The 19,196-nt window shown below is 41.4% G+C and overlaps 1 protein-coding gene across 1 annotated transcript in view; it reads left to right on the top strand.

Annotated features, from left to right (window-relative positions):
* pak7 (p21 protein (Cdc42/Rac)-activated kinase 7) overlaps window positions 1–19,196 on the top strand; it is a 47,530-nt gene that overhangs the window by 7,899 nt on the left and 20,435 nt on the right. The window contains 1 exon segment of the mRNA XM_010882197.5: window positions 371–594. Within this exon segment, the coding sequence (XP_010880499.5) occupies window positions 371–594 (224 nt within the window).

Genomic DNA, 19,196 nt, shown 5'->3' on the forward strand with positions numbered 1-19,196 from the left:
TTAATCAAATGCAATCCCAAAATAGTGGGTTTGGAGTCTGCTATGCTTGCATTTATTCACTTGCTTGACTTATGATCATGCAAAAACCTTGAGGTGTCCCGAAAGGTCATGTACTCATAATATTCACCCGACTGAGCCAGAAGAGGACTGGCCACCGCTCAGAGTCTGGCTCCTCTCCAGGTTTCTTCTGGACCCTACTAGGGAGTTTTTCCTAGCCTTGCTGGCTCATTGAGGTTTCAGGCATGCTATCAGTTAAAGCACTTTGTGACAACTCCTGATGTAAAAAGGGCTTTATAAAAAAACATTTGATTGACTGCAATGTCTTCTGTGACCTCCTCTTGTCTTCTAAGTCCTTCTTGTATTTCCCCAGGTTTGGCCGGGATTTCCAGCATGTTTGGGAAAAAGAAAAAGAGGCTGGAGATTTCGGCGCCGTCTAACTTCGAGCACCGGGTCCACACAGGTTTCGACGCGCGGGAGCAGAAGTTCACGGGTCTGCCCCAGCAATGGCAGAGTCTCCTGGCAGACACTGCGAACAGGCCCAAACCCATGGTTGACCCTTCCTACATCACCCCGATCCAGCTGGCTCCTATGAAGGTAGAGTACCAGGTGGACAAATGGTGCTACTTTGTCTGTCTCCTGCCTTTTATCCTTTAATGTCTGTGTCATTCCTCTCTCTACATCTTTTCTTTTTGGTTTTGTTTGTCAGTCTTTCTTTCGTATAATCCCATATCTTGCTTTCTTTTCTTACTCCATATCTGTTTCTCTCTTTGTGTATATCTCTTTTCCTCCTCCTCATCTGTTTTAACCTCCTCTCTCTTTTCCTTCCGTAACTCTTTATTTCTCTCTTTTGTTCTCCTTCTGTCTCTTTTCATCTTCTTTCCTCTTGTTCCATCTCTCTTCCTTTCCTGAAACTCTCACCCTTTCTCTTTATCTCCACACCTCTCTTTATCACTTTATTTCCTTCTCTCCATCTCTTTTATTTTTTCGCTCTCATGTACCTGCAGTATCTATACTTTCAGAGTCTCTTTGACTTTCAGTCTGTCTCCTTTCATGTTATGTAATATTCTTTACATGAAGGGAACATGGGTAATTCTTGAACCACAGGAGTTTAGGTTTCCTCAAGGTGTTAAGAAGTCATACACCTTGTGTAAAGAAAAACCTTGAATTTCTGATGGTACCTGAGCTTTCAAGGAATACTAATCTATCTGCAGATTGACTGATATATTCTTCAGCTATCCATTATTGATCCTGGGATTTCTGATTTCTTCATCCCTTACACACCTTTAATGCTGGCCATTACACAATGAGCACTTTACAATTGACTTTGTATCACATTGACTTCAGTAACACTTAAGGTGAAGATTGGAGGGTTGTTGAAAAAACTAAGGTATATTTGGCCAAGCTGATTGGCTATTGGCAGGGTTGCTGCCATGCATTCAGATTGCAAACGTGATATTGGTTCAGAGATATACAATGCCTTGTTGTTTTGCTCATCAAAAACGGTACAGGCTCTTTGCAAATGAATGTGTGAAGTGAATTGCCCATGTTTCCTACTCATCTGTGACTGTACCTGTTTCCTCTTGTCCCTGTCTCTTCTGAATATATCCTACTCTGTGTTGTTATTCAATTACTCATTTAGTTGTTAGATAGGGGCAGTTAAAAAGATTGGGCTGAATCGTCGGCAGTCGGAAGCATTGCACCAATCGGGATTGAGCCTATGATGTAGAAGCATTCCTAGAAGTTGTAGTGCTTGTTTAAAACCACTAATTTAGGAAGCATCTGGGTGGCTTCAGAAGGGATTATATCCATCCAGTAACCTGGTAGATGTTGTGGTACTCAGAGGCTTAGCTTCTTTGACCCAGTCGGTGGTAGTGTGAGTGTAGAGATCCTGCTCTTTCTTCCTCCCTGTCTGTGGTTACCCAATACTGAATGTGTGCCCCCTGGCCTTCAGCCCACACCCCCATGTATGTCCTTACACTGAATTGCACAGGTATTCACCTTTATAATGTTTTACAATGAACTGACACAACAAAACAAAACATGCAACATGGGTGTAAACGTCATCTTTTCATCAACTTTTTTGGTAGTTAATAATTAAATGGAATAGCTACTGCGGATAATATGCTAAACCCAGTGGATCGTCGAACGACAGTGCAAATAACTTTTAAAGAGATGCACTTAAATTAAATGTGGCCCTTCTCAAAGTGTGACTATTACATATTGGAACACAAAAATAAGAAATATGCTTACCCGTACTGCTTCTCAATTGACTGGTCCTGAAATGTTCTACTTAGCGGTGTAGTGTCATCAAAAGCTAGGCAACATTTGCTTCGGTAGCATGTTCAAAGCCATGATTCTTAGAATATTAGGTTTAGCATTAGTTGCTAAGCTATGCTAGTCTGTAACGAGCCACAGAGATGTACATATTTCCCACTTTTTAGGAGCAATATGACAACAGAAATATATTTAAATACTTCCCATCTAACCTTTAACCACAAATGTACCTTCTACCTCTAACTTTAAAAAGGTGTTTGACAATAACCCAAAGAAGGTTATTGTAAATCTTGATCTTTCTAGAACAGCACTGTTGCCATTGGAGATATCTCTGAAGAGGGGAAAACAAGACTTTAATTCTCTTGCTCTCTTCACAGATATCTCCCAAGAAAATCCGGTCGGCTGAATCTCCCTTGCGAAAAGTATGACTTCTACCACACTTTCCTTTTCTGTTCTGTTCTTTTATCTTCCTTTCTTGGTCACACACACACACATACAGACAGTCACAACCTCAAACCTCTCTTTTTCTTTGAGTATATCTTTCCGACACTACCTGTCCACATGCTCTCAGGTGGAAGTAGTGTGTAGAAGAGAATGGGAGGGGCATCGTTTTTATTTTCAGTCATACGCATGACCCCGAAAAGTCACCATTCAGTAACCGTAGCAGAATGCTCTTTGTTTCTATTCCTATTTTTGTGTGTTCTATTTTTTTCCCAGAGTTTATGTGCGGATATGGATCTGAAGTGCATGTTCCTCTGGCGTGCTGTACAAAGCTTACCTGGGTTTAAATACAATTTGAAATCTTTCAAATACATTTAGCATTAGGCGTTGGGCTTCTAGGAGAGCCAAGTGGTTGGGGTTTACACTTTCATGTTTTTTTTATTGGCTCTAAGGCAACAGGCAACCGCTGTCAAGCACAGATGCACTACTTGAAATTCTTTCAAATAATATTTGAACCCAGGTTGGACAAGTAGAGAAATATCTCTCAAAGGATTGCATGTTTGTCAGCAGACTCCTTTTCCTTCCCCACCCTCTCCCATCAAAATAAACTAACCAGCCAGTCTCAGGCCACTTCCATTGATCAACTCCAGCACAAGTACACATATAGAACAACACACACAGACACACACACACATGGCAGACTCTCATCCACAGAAATTGATGACACGCTATGCTGACTGGGTTGTGAAGATCCAACTAAATTACCCCATAGTAATACATTTAGGGTGGCTACTGTCACTGACTTCTGACCCTGGTGGGCGAGGCCAGTATAGGAATAATGGCTGGGGCAGGATTTCTAATCTGACATGGTAGAACTTCCGGTATGACGTATGTGGTGTGGGGCTTCCATTATGAGGTAGGCCTGTCCGGTGAATGAAATATGACATGGGTGCTATGGGTATGCTTGTCACATATGGGGTTGTGTCTTTTATAAGTCATTATTTATATCACTGTGGTTTAACTTGGGGGTCCGAAATTATGATATAAAGCATGAAGCGTGGATGATGTCGGGAGGCAATCAAACCAATAACACTGGAGACCGCAACTTATGTGAAGGCTTTATTTCTAAAATAGGTGTTACTAAGGTGTGAGGGTAGTGTAGGTCATTTATAATTCTGGGGAAACGCAACAGAAGACATCTGTTGTTTCCGGTGGTCTTTTAAGTACAAGTTATATATACACTTTTTTGTACTTCCATGTTATTTTGAGTGAGTGACTGACTACCCACCCCTTGTTAAATAGCGTAGTGGTTAGAGATGCGGACCTGCAACCAATAGGTCCCTTGTTTGACTCTTGTCACAGTCTAAACAAATTATGCCTTAGGATTTGTTGCAGATAGACAAAAACTTAGCTGGCTACAACCTTCAGTAGCTATGTTATAGTAAGCCTAAAATAAAACTGTTCATGGTTATATTGCGACTATTTCTGGTGGATCTTCGAATTACGCATACGTGCATGCTTTTTGGGATAATATAGGCTATATCACAACCCATTGGGCAGCCTATATGGGTTGTCATTTGACGAAACAGTCTGTTATCTTCACCTATATTGATAATCATTGTATCAATTTCATTCACGAATGAAAGAAAGCAAAATTAATGTTGTTGTGCCATGATAGGAAAGAGCTTTGGCAGTGTAAAGTTAATCTTCAGTCTCACTAGTAATTGCTCAATTCTTATGTCTATTCCAGCAAGTTAGTTGACTTATTACTGGCTAATATGCCGTTAATACGGCCAGTGGAAAAAGCCATACAGTTCATAGATGCTATTTGTGGAGGAGATTAACTTCAGAAGAAACGTTAATCAGTTTAACCCAATGCTTAATGGTATCTAGCCAAATATTCTAACTTGGTGTGATGTTAATGGTTGACAAAATGATCTAATGTCGAGATGCTATACCGACACTCGGTAAATGTACAGCTCCATGTTGTAGTGATTAAAGACACAGCCACTCGCATGGGGCTCACGGGTCCCCACATCTCATTATCAAAACTTACAAAAACACAAAAATCGTTCACAGGATTGGCAACTGTCTCAAAATCTTAAAATATATAAGGCACGCTGGATTCTTCGGGTTTATCCGGTTTATTTAACACGATGACACACTTGTGCTAATATTGTAGTATTATCACAACCAGAACATGACTTCTGGCTTAACTTCTACTGACCAATCAACCAGTGGCATTGTACAGAATCAAGCATCTATGTTGTTTCTAAAAGTCTGAGTAGCATATCCGCTTACAGTCAGGACACAGCCTTTTGTGTTCATGGCTGGGGCCCAACAAACTTCATGAACACAAAACACTACAATTATGTTTACAACCTACAATGATCACAGAAGGCGTTAAAACCTGTATAACCCAGGCATATGGTACACCCAGAAAACCTTTAAGATTCAGTTTGCCCGACACACGGTCATCATGTAAGTATATACAAAGCGTTCCAGGGTCTGGGTCCTCACTAACCGAGCAATTTCCATGACACAATCTGTCAAAACATCATCAGGGGATAAACCAGGCCCAACGTTTTGTTCACCCCCACTCGTTAGGTCCTCATCATACGGAAACACTTCAAATCATTATGCATGATATTTGTGTGCAATTTGTTTCTGATAATGTTGTCAACACTTCAAATTGCGGGACGCTGGTGGATGACATTCGGTGCCACCACCTCTAGTGATTAGTTTATGAAAAGCGTCTAATTACTTTGCATCACACTTTCAAGCAATCGTCCAAGAGTGTTTGCGTTATCTTTATCCACTCTCGTGGTCACATCTAAAGAGGTGATGATGTGTAATGTGGAATACCGCAAATGTCTAAATAACGATCCACTCACAAGTTCAAATGAAACTCTACTTTCAACATGCATACACATGCACGCATAACAACTTTGAGGAGATGACTGTAAAAGATGTATTACATTTAGTCTCAAACATTGCAAAATTTGTCAAGATCAAAATCTAAACCTAGTGATGTTCAGTGCTGGGTACTGAACTGGTGCCGGGCTGGCGTGTTCTGGAATCCAACACGTCAGGGTTCACAAACGGATGGTTGATATATAGAGTTTAAAGATTCTGCTATATGTCGGGTGACTGAATGTTAACTACATTAGTGTTTTATCAAAGCCTTCAAAATGTTGTTGTAAGTGTTCACATGTACAAAAAGCTATTTGGGTTGGTACTACTTTGTTCAACATCAACCCCGGCCGTAAAACCACAGCTGTGTACTCCACTAGGCACTGCTGCTGGTTAATGGGTCTTTGTAATGAAGGGAACCTGGTTAACACAAGAGTATACTGGTGTTTTAGCTGATCATTAATAATTTTGAGTCTACACTGTAAATAGTAAAACAGAGAAACGAAACAAACAACATGAAATATACATGAAAGCTTAACATTTTGATTGACGCGTGAATGTGTATTGCAACAATGTTATACAACTAAAAAGTCAGAACATGTATTGTTTGAACATCTGTAACAGAAACCCAGTTCACAGCATATTTTTTCAAATGAAAGGAAAATGTTTAAAGGGGCTACATGTAGAATGGTTTGCATTGTAACGCCAGACAATGTCCATAATAAGTCTTCAGTGATAGGGAAATAGGGTTTCGCAACATTTACTCACCAGAACTTATGTGGGCGTATACAAAAGCGCATTTCTATAAGCCAACAGAAAATGATGGAAGAAGAACACTGTTCGTTTTTAACTGTTGTTGTAAGTCAACCATGGTATCTTAATCAGGCCATCATTTCCGTTCTGTGCAGCGAGTAATGCTATATCTGCCTGGTTCAACCTGCCCACTTCAGACTGTTCTTACTGGGCTCAATGGTTATATAACATCTTTGGCATGTAGCTAATGACAGCAAAACACTTATATACATTAGCAGGCTATTATCTTATCACAATCACAAATCAACAATCACAAAAAGGTATGTTGCATGACAAGATATGAAAATGTTTTATATGAAAGAAAACAGTTGTAATATCAGGACAGATCTGAAGTCAAAATAAAAATTGGCTAAGGGCTGATCCTTTCCAATCGTAAGTCCCTCCCCATGCTTTATATCATAATTCAAAACTTGCTTGTAAACCCTGACCTAAATGTTAAACCATGTTGACTTAAATCATGTCATAAATTACACAGCGCACAAATCCAGATGTGGCAAAACCATATCACAGCCCTCCCGTCATAATTCATTCACTGGACATGCTTATGCCGTCATACAAGTCCCTCCCAGGCATACCGGAAGTTCTGCCCTGTCTGACTAGAAGTCCCACCCCCGTCATAATGAATATGCTGGACACGCCCACCAGGGTCATACATCATGAGTGACAGTAGCCATTCTATAATGCACTACTCCACATAATTATGTTTTCCTATTTCAACAGGTGCAGTTTTTGTTTCATAAATGTAACTAACATGGCTAACAGGCTGTAGGTATATAAATTATGCATTTTCTGATTTGATTCCCATGTTCGTCTGGTTTTGAAAGCAAAGGTCACGATGTCAGCAGTTGTAACTTCAACCACAACTTGAAATCCCAACACTGCAACTTCTCCCCTGGTGCACTTGGCTCCCTGTCCTCAACCTCATCACGTCTTCGCTGGCCTCGTTAGGGCCGTGTGTGTGTTTGTCCGTGGCTGAGTCACAGGGTGAACTTCGCTATGTTTATCTACCTTACGTTGTTCCAACATCCCTGTCCCCTGGTTGTAATGAAACATGAGTGATGCTCGTCTACCTCTGGCTTGCAGGCTCCCCGAGCTGTGCATCTATTTGTGCGTTGGTGTGTGTGTGTGTGTGTGTGTGTGTGTGTGTGTGTGTGTGTGTGGGTGGGGGGGGGGGGGTTCAGGGAGGTTATGAGGTCATTGTTGCTTAAATAACTCCATCATTGCCCTCTGGCTGCCACTCATGGTTTATTCATCCTCTCCCCAGTCTCTCTGTTTTCCCTGTATTCTCTCCTCTCCCCTTATTCCCCTTTTCCACTCTCCTCCTTTCCTTAGTCCTCCTTTCCTTAGTTCTCCTTTCCTTAGTTCTCCTTTCTTCAGATCTCTTCTTCTCCCCTCAGCCCTCTTCTTTTCCATTCTCCTCTCCTCCGTTCTCCTCTCGACAGATCTCTTCTCCTCTCCTCAGGCCTCCTCTCCACTCTTTCACTGTCCTCTCTTCAGTTCTCCTCAGTTTTCTTCAGTGCTCCTCCACTTTCCTCTCCTCAGTGCTCTTCTGCTCTTTTGCCCCCCACTCCCTACACAACCTACTCTCCCTAGAAGGTTAGAGTCTGTTTGAGCTCTCTCCTAAATGGAAGTGCTCCATATCTCTGAGAGGAGGACACTATGTTTAAGCACTACCATTATATTTTATTCGGACCCCTCCCCCTACCAGAAGTAGGCTAACGCTAAGCGCTAACAGCATTTCCATGTTATAAACATCTCTGTTGCCATGAGAGAGAGCAAAAGAGAGAGTGAAAGAGTGAGACAGAGGTAGTCTGGCTGGGATTGGGTCATCTGTGCTGGTGAGATTTCAATTTTCCACCAGCAGTCCTGGTTTTTAGAGGAATGCTTTATTACTATGCTTCGGAATATTAAGGTCAGTAGTTTTTCTTAAATTATAAATACTATTTAATATATGTTTCCTATTATTTTATATTCTTATTCTATTCACTGTTGGCTTATTGTGATATTTTCCTCTTGTGTACCGTGGCAGTGAGGGGGTTAATTTTGGTGTGAGGGTCATGTAGCACTTTAGCTTTACACCCTCATAGTGTCAGATCCTGCAAGTACTGTGATAATTCACCCTGAATGTAGTTAGACCAGTGACAGCGGTGCCGGATGGCCACGGTTTAGGGCCGGATCAGATGGACCGGGACAGGACCAGGTCAGTTTAGAATGACTTGGACATGACCAGGTCATAGGTGCTATACTGGCATTCTGAAAGGTCTAACTGGGGCTGGTACTGGACTGGTGTAGTATATAGACTGGTACTAGGACGCAGGTACTGATAGATATGTATAGTGGTGTTGCAAACAGGTTCTGATTTTTCTCGGAGACTTGTATTGTGGTGTAGTGGATCAGTCGCAGGGTCTGTTGTCTTACCAAGTGAAGACAGCGAGCCGTTGTGTTGACGGGTACACTGACAACAGAAAGATCAAGTGAAGACAGTGAGCCCATTCAGAAGTGTCTATGTACAGTAAAAACACTGGAAGGGCTTGTGGTCTGTGTGTGTGTGTGTGTGTCGGGTTAGCGACTGTAAATGTCAGTGGGTCAGTTGAAGCAGGACGTCACTGCAACAGCCACCCCCATGGGATTGATATTTGATCTGGAAAGAGACTGTGTGTGTGTGTGTGTGTGTGTTTAGCCTGCTCGGTTCCAAGAGTTGCAGCTGGGCTGAGAGAGTTGAGGTGGGGGTGGTCGGGCTACAGTGGAGCTGAGAAGCCCGGCTACAGACCGCAGACGGAAGGAGGACTCAGCAGGTGGGAGAAATCGTTGGCTGGGCCAAAAGGAGAAGACAGGAAGAGAGTATACTAGTGTCTGAGTTAGAGACAGGGAGCTACAGCGCTGGAGTCCCACAAGGAAACACTTTATGCTCTCTCCCAGGTGAGGTTTTATGGCGGTTCATGTTTTGTTGGCAAATGTTGATCTGACCGGAATGGTTTTGGTATCCTGTGTCGTTTTGTTTAAGGTCCGGTTGTCTCTCCCTCAGAATACAGAAACATTCAGTGGCTTCATTTTTGTGGGTTTTGTTCTAATTCTGCATTAGCCCGGTGGGCTGTTCAGGTGAGCTATTTGGAGGCAAGCTTAACAGCAATCCACTTTGAATTCCAGTCAATTCAGAATCAGTTAGAAGTACTCCTCATCAGTAATCATTGAAGAATGGAATAAAACCCTGTGGAGAGGGTCATGTATTCCCATTCAAACCCTGACGATACATTTTAACCATCACCTTCCAGTGTCTAAGCTGGACGTTGAAGACTTGTGAAGTTCAGTCAAACCATTACAGAGCTATTTTGGTTGAAGAGCAGCTTTCAGGTGCCTGGTGAACATATGGAGAACAGATATGATTTCTGCTTTAAACAGGGTGGGACCAGTTTAGAGAGAGAGGGGGAAGGAGAGCGGGGGAGGGGACGGGGGACAGGCTAAGTGAAAGAGAGAGGAGAGAAATACACGTTGAGCCGGAGTGGATGTTCAGGTGCTGAAAGGTGTATTTGAACTGGATGGGGTGATTGTAGAGTTCACACATTACGCGGAGTACATCATTTATTTCTCTACTCAGTGTGAATGGCTTATGTCAACTTATTCCATTGAGAATGAACCCTTCTCTGAAGTGTTCAGTTGAAACAACTCCAGCCTTATAATCTGTCAATGAACCGCATTACTGTATTATTGAGCTTCAATAATGACTGACTGTGATTAAAATTGGGGATGTTTGCCCAGTCAGGTTTGGAAAGGACATCGGTCTCCTCTATCTATTAGGCTCTGAATGTCGATTTGATTCAACTCCAAATGTTGATTTATTTGTATTCGTATGCACTCACAAACACACTCACAAATACACATACACACGCACCCACGCATATAAGCGCACCCACCTCTAGACTGAGTCTGTATTTTCTGGCTGTCAGAGAGGCAGAAGTGGTTAGCATTGATTTGCCTTTCTCTTTCCCTCTGTCCTCTCCTTCTGGTTCTCTCAATCTGGGTTCATCTGTCCTTCTTGTCATTCACAGACACACTCTCTGAATCATAGTCACCGTCAAAGAGAGATTTGACACGCGCTCAGTATTTCTCTGTGTCTTTATCTTGGTCTCTACATCAGATGTAGTCATTCTTTGTTCTCACTGTGACTCCGGTCTGTTGATTCTTATGGAATCTTTCTGAATTTGGCCCATAGCGTTACATCCATAGATATGTATATATCATGAGACCCAATTCAGGTCAATGGTTTGTCTGTTCTCTTCATTGCATTTCTAGACTCGTAATCCTAGGTGACATCCACATACAGAACATTTGCAAAACGAAGCCCTGCTGGTCAGTTAGGAGATTCATTGTATGGGTCTACACTGCCCCCTGGTGATTGGTTTTAGTCTGACTATAAACTAACTAAATCTGGTGACCTATCTACAGTTTGCTTACCACGTAGCTGCCCAACCCTGTTCCTGGAGAGCAACCCTCCGTTAGGTTCCTAACACTGAAACAGGTTAGTCACAACTGGGTTGGAAAGAGAACCTGCTGGACAGTGGATCTCCAGGAACAGGGGTGGGCAGCCCTGGCCTACCAGCAATACTTAGAAAGATAGTGTGTGGTTCTACAAGCTATTATGAAATGTGAAGTAACATGGGGGGATCTATTCATGGCTTCCTACTGCGTGAGGTACCCTGAGGCATGGAATATAGGAAGACAATGAGACTCACTTATTGTGACTTTATTGTTCTCTATTGTGCTCTACTTTATTCTCTCCAAACTTTACTGCACTCAATGTTCACTGATCTGTTTGGGGTAACTGAGCTAATGCCTGGTCTCCTGAAAATAAACTTTAAAATGAAGATGCTATGCAACATCCGGCACGCCGATACTGTGAACACTGAGGTTGTACCCAGTTGAAGTTACCGTTTCAGTCACTAGTCAATAGGCAATTGTGACTATTTAAGGATAATTGAAGTCCATAAGACCCCCTACAAGCAAAACCACTAACACTTTCATTTAGAAATAGCTTTTGATTTAAATATGTAACATACAGTAGCCTTCATGTGGTGTTCAATGCAGGCCTACATTCATTTAAATGTTTTTACATTTGTGATTTTGTACCACTTTAGAAAATAAACCACTAAAATGCATTATCATTACTATGCAGAGAGTATTAAACAATGTAGGTTATGCTTATTTACTTATTTAGAGTATATTATTAAGCCTGTCTTGGGGACCACATCAGTATGCTGTCACTACTGTAAGTTGCTCTGGATTAGGGCATCAGCTAAATTACTAAAATGTAAATATAAAATACATCAATGTCTATAAAAATTTGTTCTTTAGTACTTTACAGATATGAAGCAAAGACAATAATATCTGTAATGTCTGTAAAATATACAGAGGCTCTCAAAAGTATTTACCCCATGAACTTTGTAATGTAATGTAACACAACAGAACATACACCAATCAGCCATAACATTAAAATATATACACCAATCAGCCATAACATTAAAATATATACATCGATCAGCCATAACATTAAAATATATACACCAATCAGCCATAACATTAAAATATATACACCGATCAGCCATAACATTAAAATATATACACTGATCAGCCATAACATTAATATATATATACACCAATCAGCCATAACATTAAAATATATACACCGATCCGCCATAACATTAAAATATATACACCGATCCGCCATAACATTAATATATATACACCGATCCGCCATAACATTAATATATATACACCGATCAGCCATAACATTAATATATATACACCAATCAGCCATAACATTAAAATATATACATCGATCAGCCATAACATTAAAATATATACACCAATCAGCCATAACATTAAAATATATACATCGATCAGCCATAACATTAAAATATATACACCAATCAGCCATAACATTAAAATATATACACCCATAAGCCATAACATTAAAATATATACACCGATCAGCCATAACATTAAAATATATACACTGATCAGCCATAACATTAATATATATATACACCGATCAGCCATAACATTAAAATATATACACCAATCAGCCATAACATTAAAATATATACACCGATCCGCCATAACATTAAAATATATACACCGATCTGCCATAACATTAAAATATATACACCGATCAGCCATAACATTAAAATATATACACTGATCAGCCATAACATTAATATATATATACACCAATCAGCCATAACATTAAAATATATACACCGATCCGCCATAACATTAAAATATATACACCGATCAGCCATAACATTAAAATATATACACCGATCCGCCATAACATTAATATATATACACCGATCAGCCATAACATTAATATATATACACCGATCAGCCATAACATTAATATATATACACCGATCAGCCATAACATTAATATATATACACCGATCCGCCATAACATTAATATATATACACCGATCAGCCATAACATTAATATATATACACCGATCCGCCATAACATTAATATATATACACCGATCAGCCATAACATTAATATATATACACCGATCCGCCATAACATTAATATATATATACACCGATCCGCCATAACATTAATATATATATACACCGATCCGCCATAACATTAATATATATACACCGATCAGCCATAACATTAAAATATATACACCGATCCGCCATAACATTAATATATATACACCGATCAGCCATAACATTAATATATATACACCGATCAGCCATAACATTAATATATATACACCGATCCGCCATAACATTAATATATATATACACCGATCCGCCATAACATTAATATATATATACACCGATCCGCCATAACATTAATATATATACACCGATCCGCCATAACATTAATATATATACACCGATCAGCCATAACATTAAAATATATACACCGATCCGCCATAACATTAATATATATACCCCAATCAGCCATAACATCTGCCTAATAATATGTACGTGCCCCTTTTGCCACCAAAACAGTCCTGACCCATTGAGGCATGGACTCCACTAGACCTCTGAAGGTGTGCTGTGGTATCTGGGACCAAGACGTTAGCAGCAGATCCTATAAGTCCTGTAAGTTGTAATGTGGAGCCTCCATGGATCGGACTTGTTTGTCCAGCACATCCCACAGATGCTCTGTTGGAATGAGATCTGGGGAATTTTGAGGCCAAATCAACACCTTGAATTCATGTTCCTCAAACCAGTTCTGAACCATTTTTGCTTTGTGGCGGGGCACATTATCCTGCTGAAAGAGGCCAATGCCATCAGGGAATACTGTTGCCATGAAAGGGTGTAAATGGTCTGCAACAATATTCAGGTAGGTGATAAGTGTCAAAGTTACATCCACATGAATGACAGGACCCATGGTTTCCCAGCAGAACATTGCCCAAAGCATCACACTGCCTCCACCGGCTTGCCTCCTTCCCATAATGCATCCTGGTGCCATGTGTTCTCCAGGTAAGCGATGCACACGCACTCGGCCATCCATGTGTTGTAAAAGAAAATGTAATTCATCAGACCAGGCCACCTTCTTCCATTGCTCCGTGGTCCAGTTCTGATGCTCACGTGCCCATTGTAGGTGCTTTCGGCAGTGGACAGGGGTCAGCATGGGCACCCTGATTGTTATGCGGCTACGCAGCCCCATACAGAACAAACCGCAATGCACTGTGTGTTCTGACATTCACTTTTTCAGCAATTTGAGCTACAGTAGCTCGTCTGTTGAATCGGACCACACGGGCCAGCCTTCGCTCCCTATGTGCATCAATGAGCCCATGACCCTTTCGTCAGTTCACCGCTTTTCCCTCCTTGGACCACTTTTGATAGGTACTGACCCCTGCAGACCGGGAACACCTCACAAGGCCTGCAGTTATGGAGATGCTCTGACCCAGTCGTCTAGTCATCACAATTTGGCCCTTGTCAAAGTCGCTCAGATCCTTACGCTGGCCCATTTTTCCTGATTCAAGCACCTCAACAGGACAGAATGTTCACTTGCTTCCTAATATACCCCACTCACTGACAGGTGTCATGATAACGAAATGATCAGTGTTATTCACTTCACGTGTCAGCGGTCATAATGTGATGGCTGATCGGTGTATAATTCCAAATTGGCTGTGACAGATTTATGTACAATATGTTACAAATTCCCCTGAGACCAAGTTGGTATGAGTGCTCCTGAGAGAGAGAGGCTACCAGAATAGACCGCTTTGTTTCCAAATGTAGGAGGTTCTTACATATTTAGGGTAAAATTCTGTTGCTGTAACAATTTTTAGCTAATTATCACCAGTCGTGCTTTTGCTACTGCCTCTAAACACAGTTCAGTGGCTGAGATTGGCCATGTGGAAAATGGTACATTTTCCATGAATGACAATTGCGCACAGGTTTGCGTAGGCTCAAGACTGACACATTTATACTGATGCACTCTTGCTCTGCCAAAAACAAAGACACAAATCTATCTTGTAAAGTTCGATTTGTGATGTTTTTTTTGCATTGAAAAGGGTTTGGAAACTATGCTGATTTGATCAGTGAAGTTAATACTTTCTATAGTGCAAACTAAACAGGCCAAACTCAGTGACGTTTATTTTGTGGTTTTGCGCTGGCATTTCTTTTGGGGAGCAAACCTGGAAGAGTTGTGCGGGAGCGAGCCCATGCGAAATAGAGGAAACGTTTTCTGTACCATACTTTACTGTGCTCATCTTCTGGTCCTCCAGTTTATGAAATCTAACCAGATTTAGATTTCATAAACTTCAATATAATTCATTTTCCATATATTCTCCAATATATTCTCTTAAATTACCTAAATTAACTGACCTTGGAAGACTGAAAAGAGAAAGAGAGCGATATTGACGTGAACGCATCTGTGACAGAAAGTCTGCTTCTTGTGTGAGTGAGAGAGAGACAGAGAAATAGAGATGAACAGAGAGAGACGAGAGAGAGAGAGAGAGACAGGCAGAGAGAGAGAGAGAGACAGGCAGAGAGAGAGAGAGAGAGAGACAGGCAGAGAGAGAGAGAGAGAGAGACAGGCAGAGAGAGAGAGAGACCGGCAGAGAGAGAGAGAGAGAGAGAGACCGGCAGAGAGAGGGAGAGAGAGAGACTGTTCCATCTGTGGATTCACAAAGCGACTGGACTCAGATTTACGGGTTACAGAAAGATGGGTGTTATCGCTCTTTAGGTACGCTGCCATGTTTTTTCATTGACGTGATCTGTCGTGATGTATGAACAGCCACTGGCCTTTATGTGAACGTACTGTAAGCCTGGCATGACTCATTGGTTCCTGGGGGGTTGTAGTGGAGAGGTCAGGGGGAACTGGGTCAGAGTGAGCATCAGCCCCCGGGTGAATGGAGACATGGTCTGGATCACGTCACATGACAGTAACAAAGTCAACGCTCAGACACACACACACAGTATACACCGCTGGGCTCGTGTTCTTCTTTGGGCTGCCCTAGTCTCCCAGGGGCTCGGGGTGACACATCCTTTATGTAATAATCAGAAGTACCTAAAAAAAAATGACTGCCATTTTGATTTACTGTACTGAGACATTTTTATACTTTATTAATACTGGTCCCCCGTGGGAATCGAACCCACAAGGCTGGCGTTGTCAGTGTCAAACTCTATTAACTGCAACTACATGGAAGACAGAGAGTTCTTTTAATATGATGATTATTCATTTACAGACAACCCCGACCTGAGAACAGAGGTCACCCTCGGTCTACTACAGTCATGGAGTCGTTCCAAACAAGGTCTCCAATAACAAACACTTTCCCAAACGCTACACCACATACATCTGCCTCTAGACTCTGATTTGTCCATTTTGGATAAGGTTCTGATTTAGATTTAGAGGGATTTAGACATCTAAGGTAAACCTCTATCAGTGTTTCTCAAACCTGCTCATGGACGCCCCCCTGCCCTGCGTATTTTTGATCTCTCCCTGCCCTAACATACCTGATGTAGCTCATGAAGGACTTGATAGTGAGCTGATCATTTAAATCAGGTGTGACAGAGCAGGGAGAGATATAAAACATGCAGGGCAGTGGGTCGCCCAGGAGCAGGGTTGAGAAACACTGATTTAGGCTCTTGTCTCAGAGAGTTATGTCACTGTTACTAACCAGTAGAGGGAAGAATAACCTAGGCCAGGATCATGTATCCTACATCTATGCTGCTATGACTACGTATTGTTTGAATTGGTATCACATAATATAAGATATATGGGATAGGTACTTTGTGTGTTGCTGTTATTATTTGGACCTTGAAGATTGTATCACCCACAGAGGTTTTTAGAGGACTCTTCATTGTATCTTTCCCTGTATGGCACCTGTGAACACACAGTTGTCCACATTCTTCTTCTGCTACTGTGAATTGATAAACACATTGAAAGGGTGAATACTGCCACCTGGAGTGTGTTTGAAAAAGTCACAGCTGGCTGTGGCCACCTGCATGTTTTAGCTCGCTTGTTATGGAATGTTTTCCTGCAAGTATTATTAATTGGCTGTGCAATCCTGATGACTGAATGATTTCAGCGTTCCTAAACTCACAGCTGTCTAAGTCTATAGCCTTGCCTGGGATGATCTTGATGGTGGAGCAGCACATATCCTTTGTTATTCAGTCTGTCAGTGTTACCAGCAATGACCAGTAGAGGGAGTTGGAGTATTACAAATAATCAGTGTTTGGTTTAACTATGTTGAAAACAGACGAGATGTCAAACTACAGTAGTAAAAACAGAATAGTTTGACCAACAGGCGCTGAAATACACTACCCATTGTAAGATGTAATGAGAAAAAAACACTTAAGGCTGGAGCACCATGTGAAGAAAGGACTTAATGAACCTAGAATGGGGTTAAAGACATTCATATATAATATTGTGATGAAGTGCCCATTTCCTTTCTGCACTTTATCTGTGGTAATATCTTTGTGTAATTATGCAAGAGGTCTTTTAAAACATCATCTAAGTTTTCTGTTGTTTGACCAGTGACTGCATAGGGAGCCATTTAGAGTCATGAGACGGTTATTTCTCGCGGGTCCCAAGGGTCTTTTGACATTATCTCACAAACAATAGAGTGAACACGCTGCAGTCCAGACTGATATTGATGCAACTCTAGACTTCAGTGGTCTGAGTGTGTACGGGTATGTGTGTATTCTCTACTGTTAAAGTGTGGGGGGGGGGGGGGGGGGGGGCTTATACCTAGAACCAGCCCTGATCAGGATTTTCATCAAACCAACTAAATCAATCAATCAAATGTATTTATAAAGCCCTATTCACATCTGCAGATGTCACAAAGTGCTTTTACAAAACACCTGACCTTAAACCCCAAGGAGCAGACAACAGTAGTGTTGAATCGTGTGGCCAACAGGACATGTTTCCAGGGGTCCCTGCGGTACTGTGGGTGTGTGTGGGGGTGTTGAGTGGAAGGCTGTGTGACCCAGTTGGAGAGGAGATGTGTATGTTTGTGTTAAATGCAGTGGGTGAGTCTGTGGGCGGGTGTATTGTGCGGGTGGGTGGATGTATTGTGTGGGTGGGTGGGTGTATTGTGTGGGTGGGTGTGTGGGTGTATTGTATGTGTGGGTGTATTGTATGGGTGGGTGGGTGTATTGTGTGGGTGGGTGTATTGTATGGGTGGGTGGGTGTATTGTGTGGGTGGGTGTATTGTGTGGGTGGGTGTATTGTGTATGTGTGATGCTAAATGTTGAGGTGTGTTAATATGATCAGTGCATCAGTGTCTGGCATAAAGACTGCAATAGGAGAATGTGTGACACTTTTCAGGGCCCCCACACGGACAGTAAATTATAGATCTTTAGGTCTTAGGGTTCAGTTTACAATTTGGGTTACAGTGGTGCTCAAAGGTTTGCATACCCTTGGAGTATTGGTAATATATGTACCATTTGTAAAGACAGCATGAGTGAGCAGGCAAAACACAATTATTTTATTTCTTATGGGATTCAGATTCAACTGTAGGTTATAACAGAATGGCATAATCATAAAACAAAACATGACAAATAAATGAACTGACCCCTGTTCAAAAGTCTGCATACCCTTAGTTCTTCATACTGATATTGCCCATTTTAGCATCAATGACTTTCTTTTGTCATAGTTGTCTATGAGGCCCCAAATTCTTGCAGGTGGTATTGCTGCCCATTCATGGCAAAATACCTCCCAGAGCAGCCTGTATTTCTCCTGAGGTTACCTGTGGGAACAATTCTGCCGAACAATTCTTCAGGCACTTTTGGCTGAAATCTTTCTTGGTCTACCTGACCTTAGCTTGGTATCAAGAGATCCCTGAATTTTCCACTTCTTAATAAGTGATTGAACAGTACTGATTGGCATATCACCTTTGGATATCTTTTTATATCCTTTTCCATCTTCATAAAGTTCCATTAACTTGTTATGCAGGCCTTTTGACAGTTATTTTCTGCTCCCTGTGGCTCAGTAACTAGCCTGCTCAGTGCATCCACTTGAGAGCTAACTAACTGATAGCATTCAAGGGGATGTAAACTTTTGATCAGGGTCATTTGGGTGACTTCTGTTATCATTATGATTTTAAAAAGGAGCCAAACAACTATGTGATAATAAGTGGCTTGATATGATCACTATCCTTAAATAAAATCAATGATCAGTCATATTTTCAAAATCAATGCCAAAATGTCACAATTTCTGCCAGGGTATGCAAACTTATGAGCACAACTGTACATTTTGGGGGTTAGTGTTCGGGAAAAGGTGGACTTTTCCAGAACAC

The sequence above is a fragment of the Esox lucius genome, chromosome 18, assembly GCF_011004845.1.
Source record: "Esox lucius isolate fEsoLuc1 chromosome 18, fEsoLuc1.pri, whole genome shotgun sequence".
Classification (NCBI taxonomy): domain Eukaryota; kingdom Metazoa; phylum Chordata; class Actinopteri; order Esociformes; family Esocidae; genus Esox; species Esox lucius.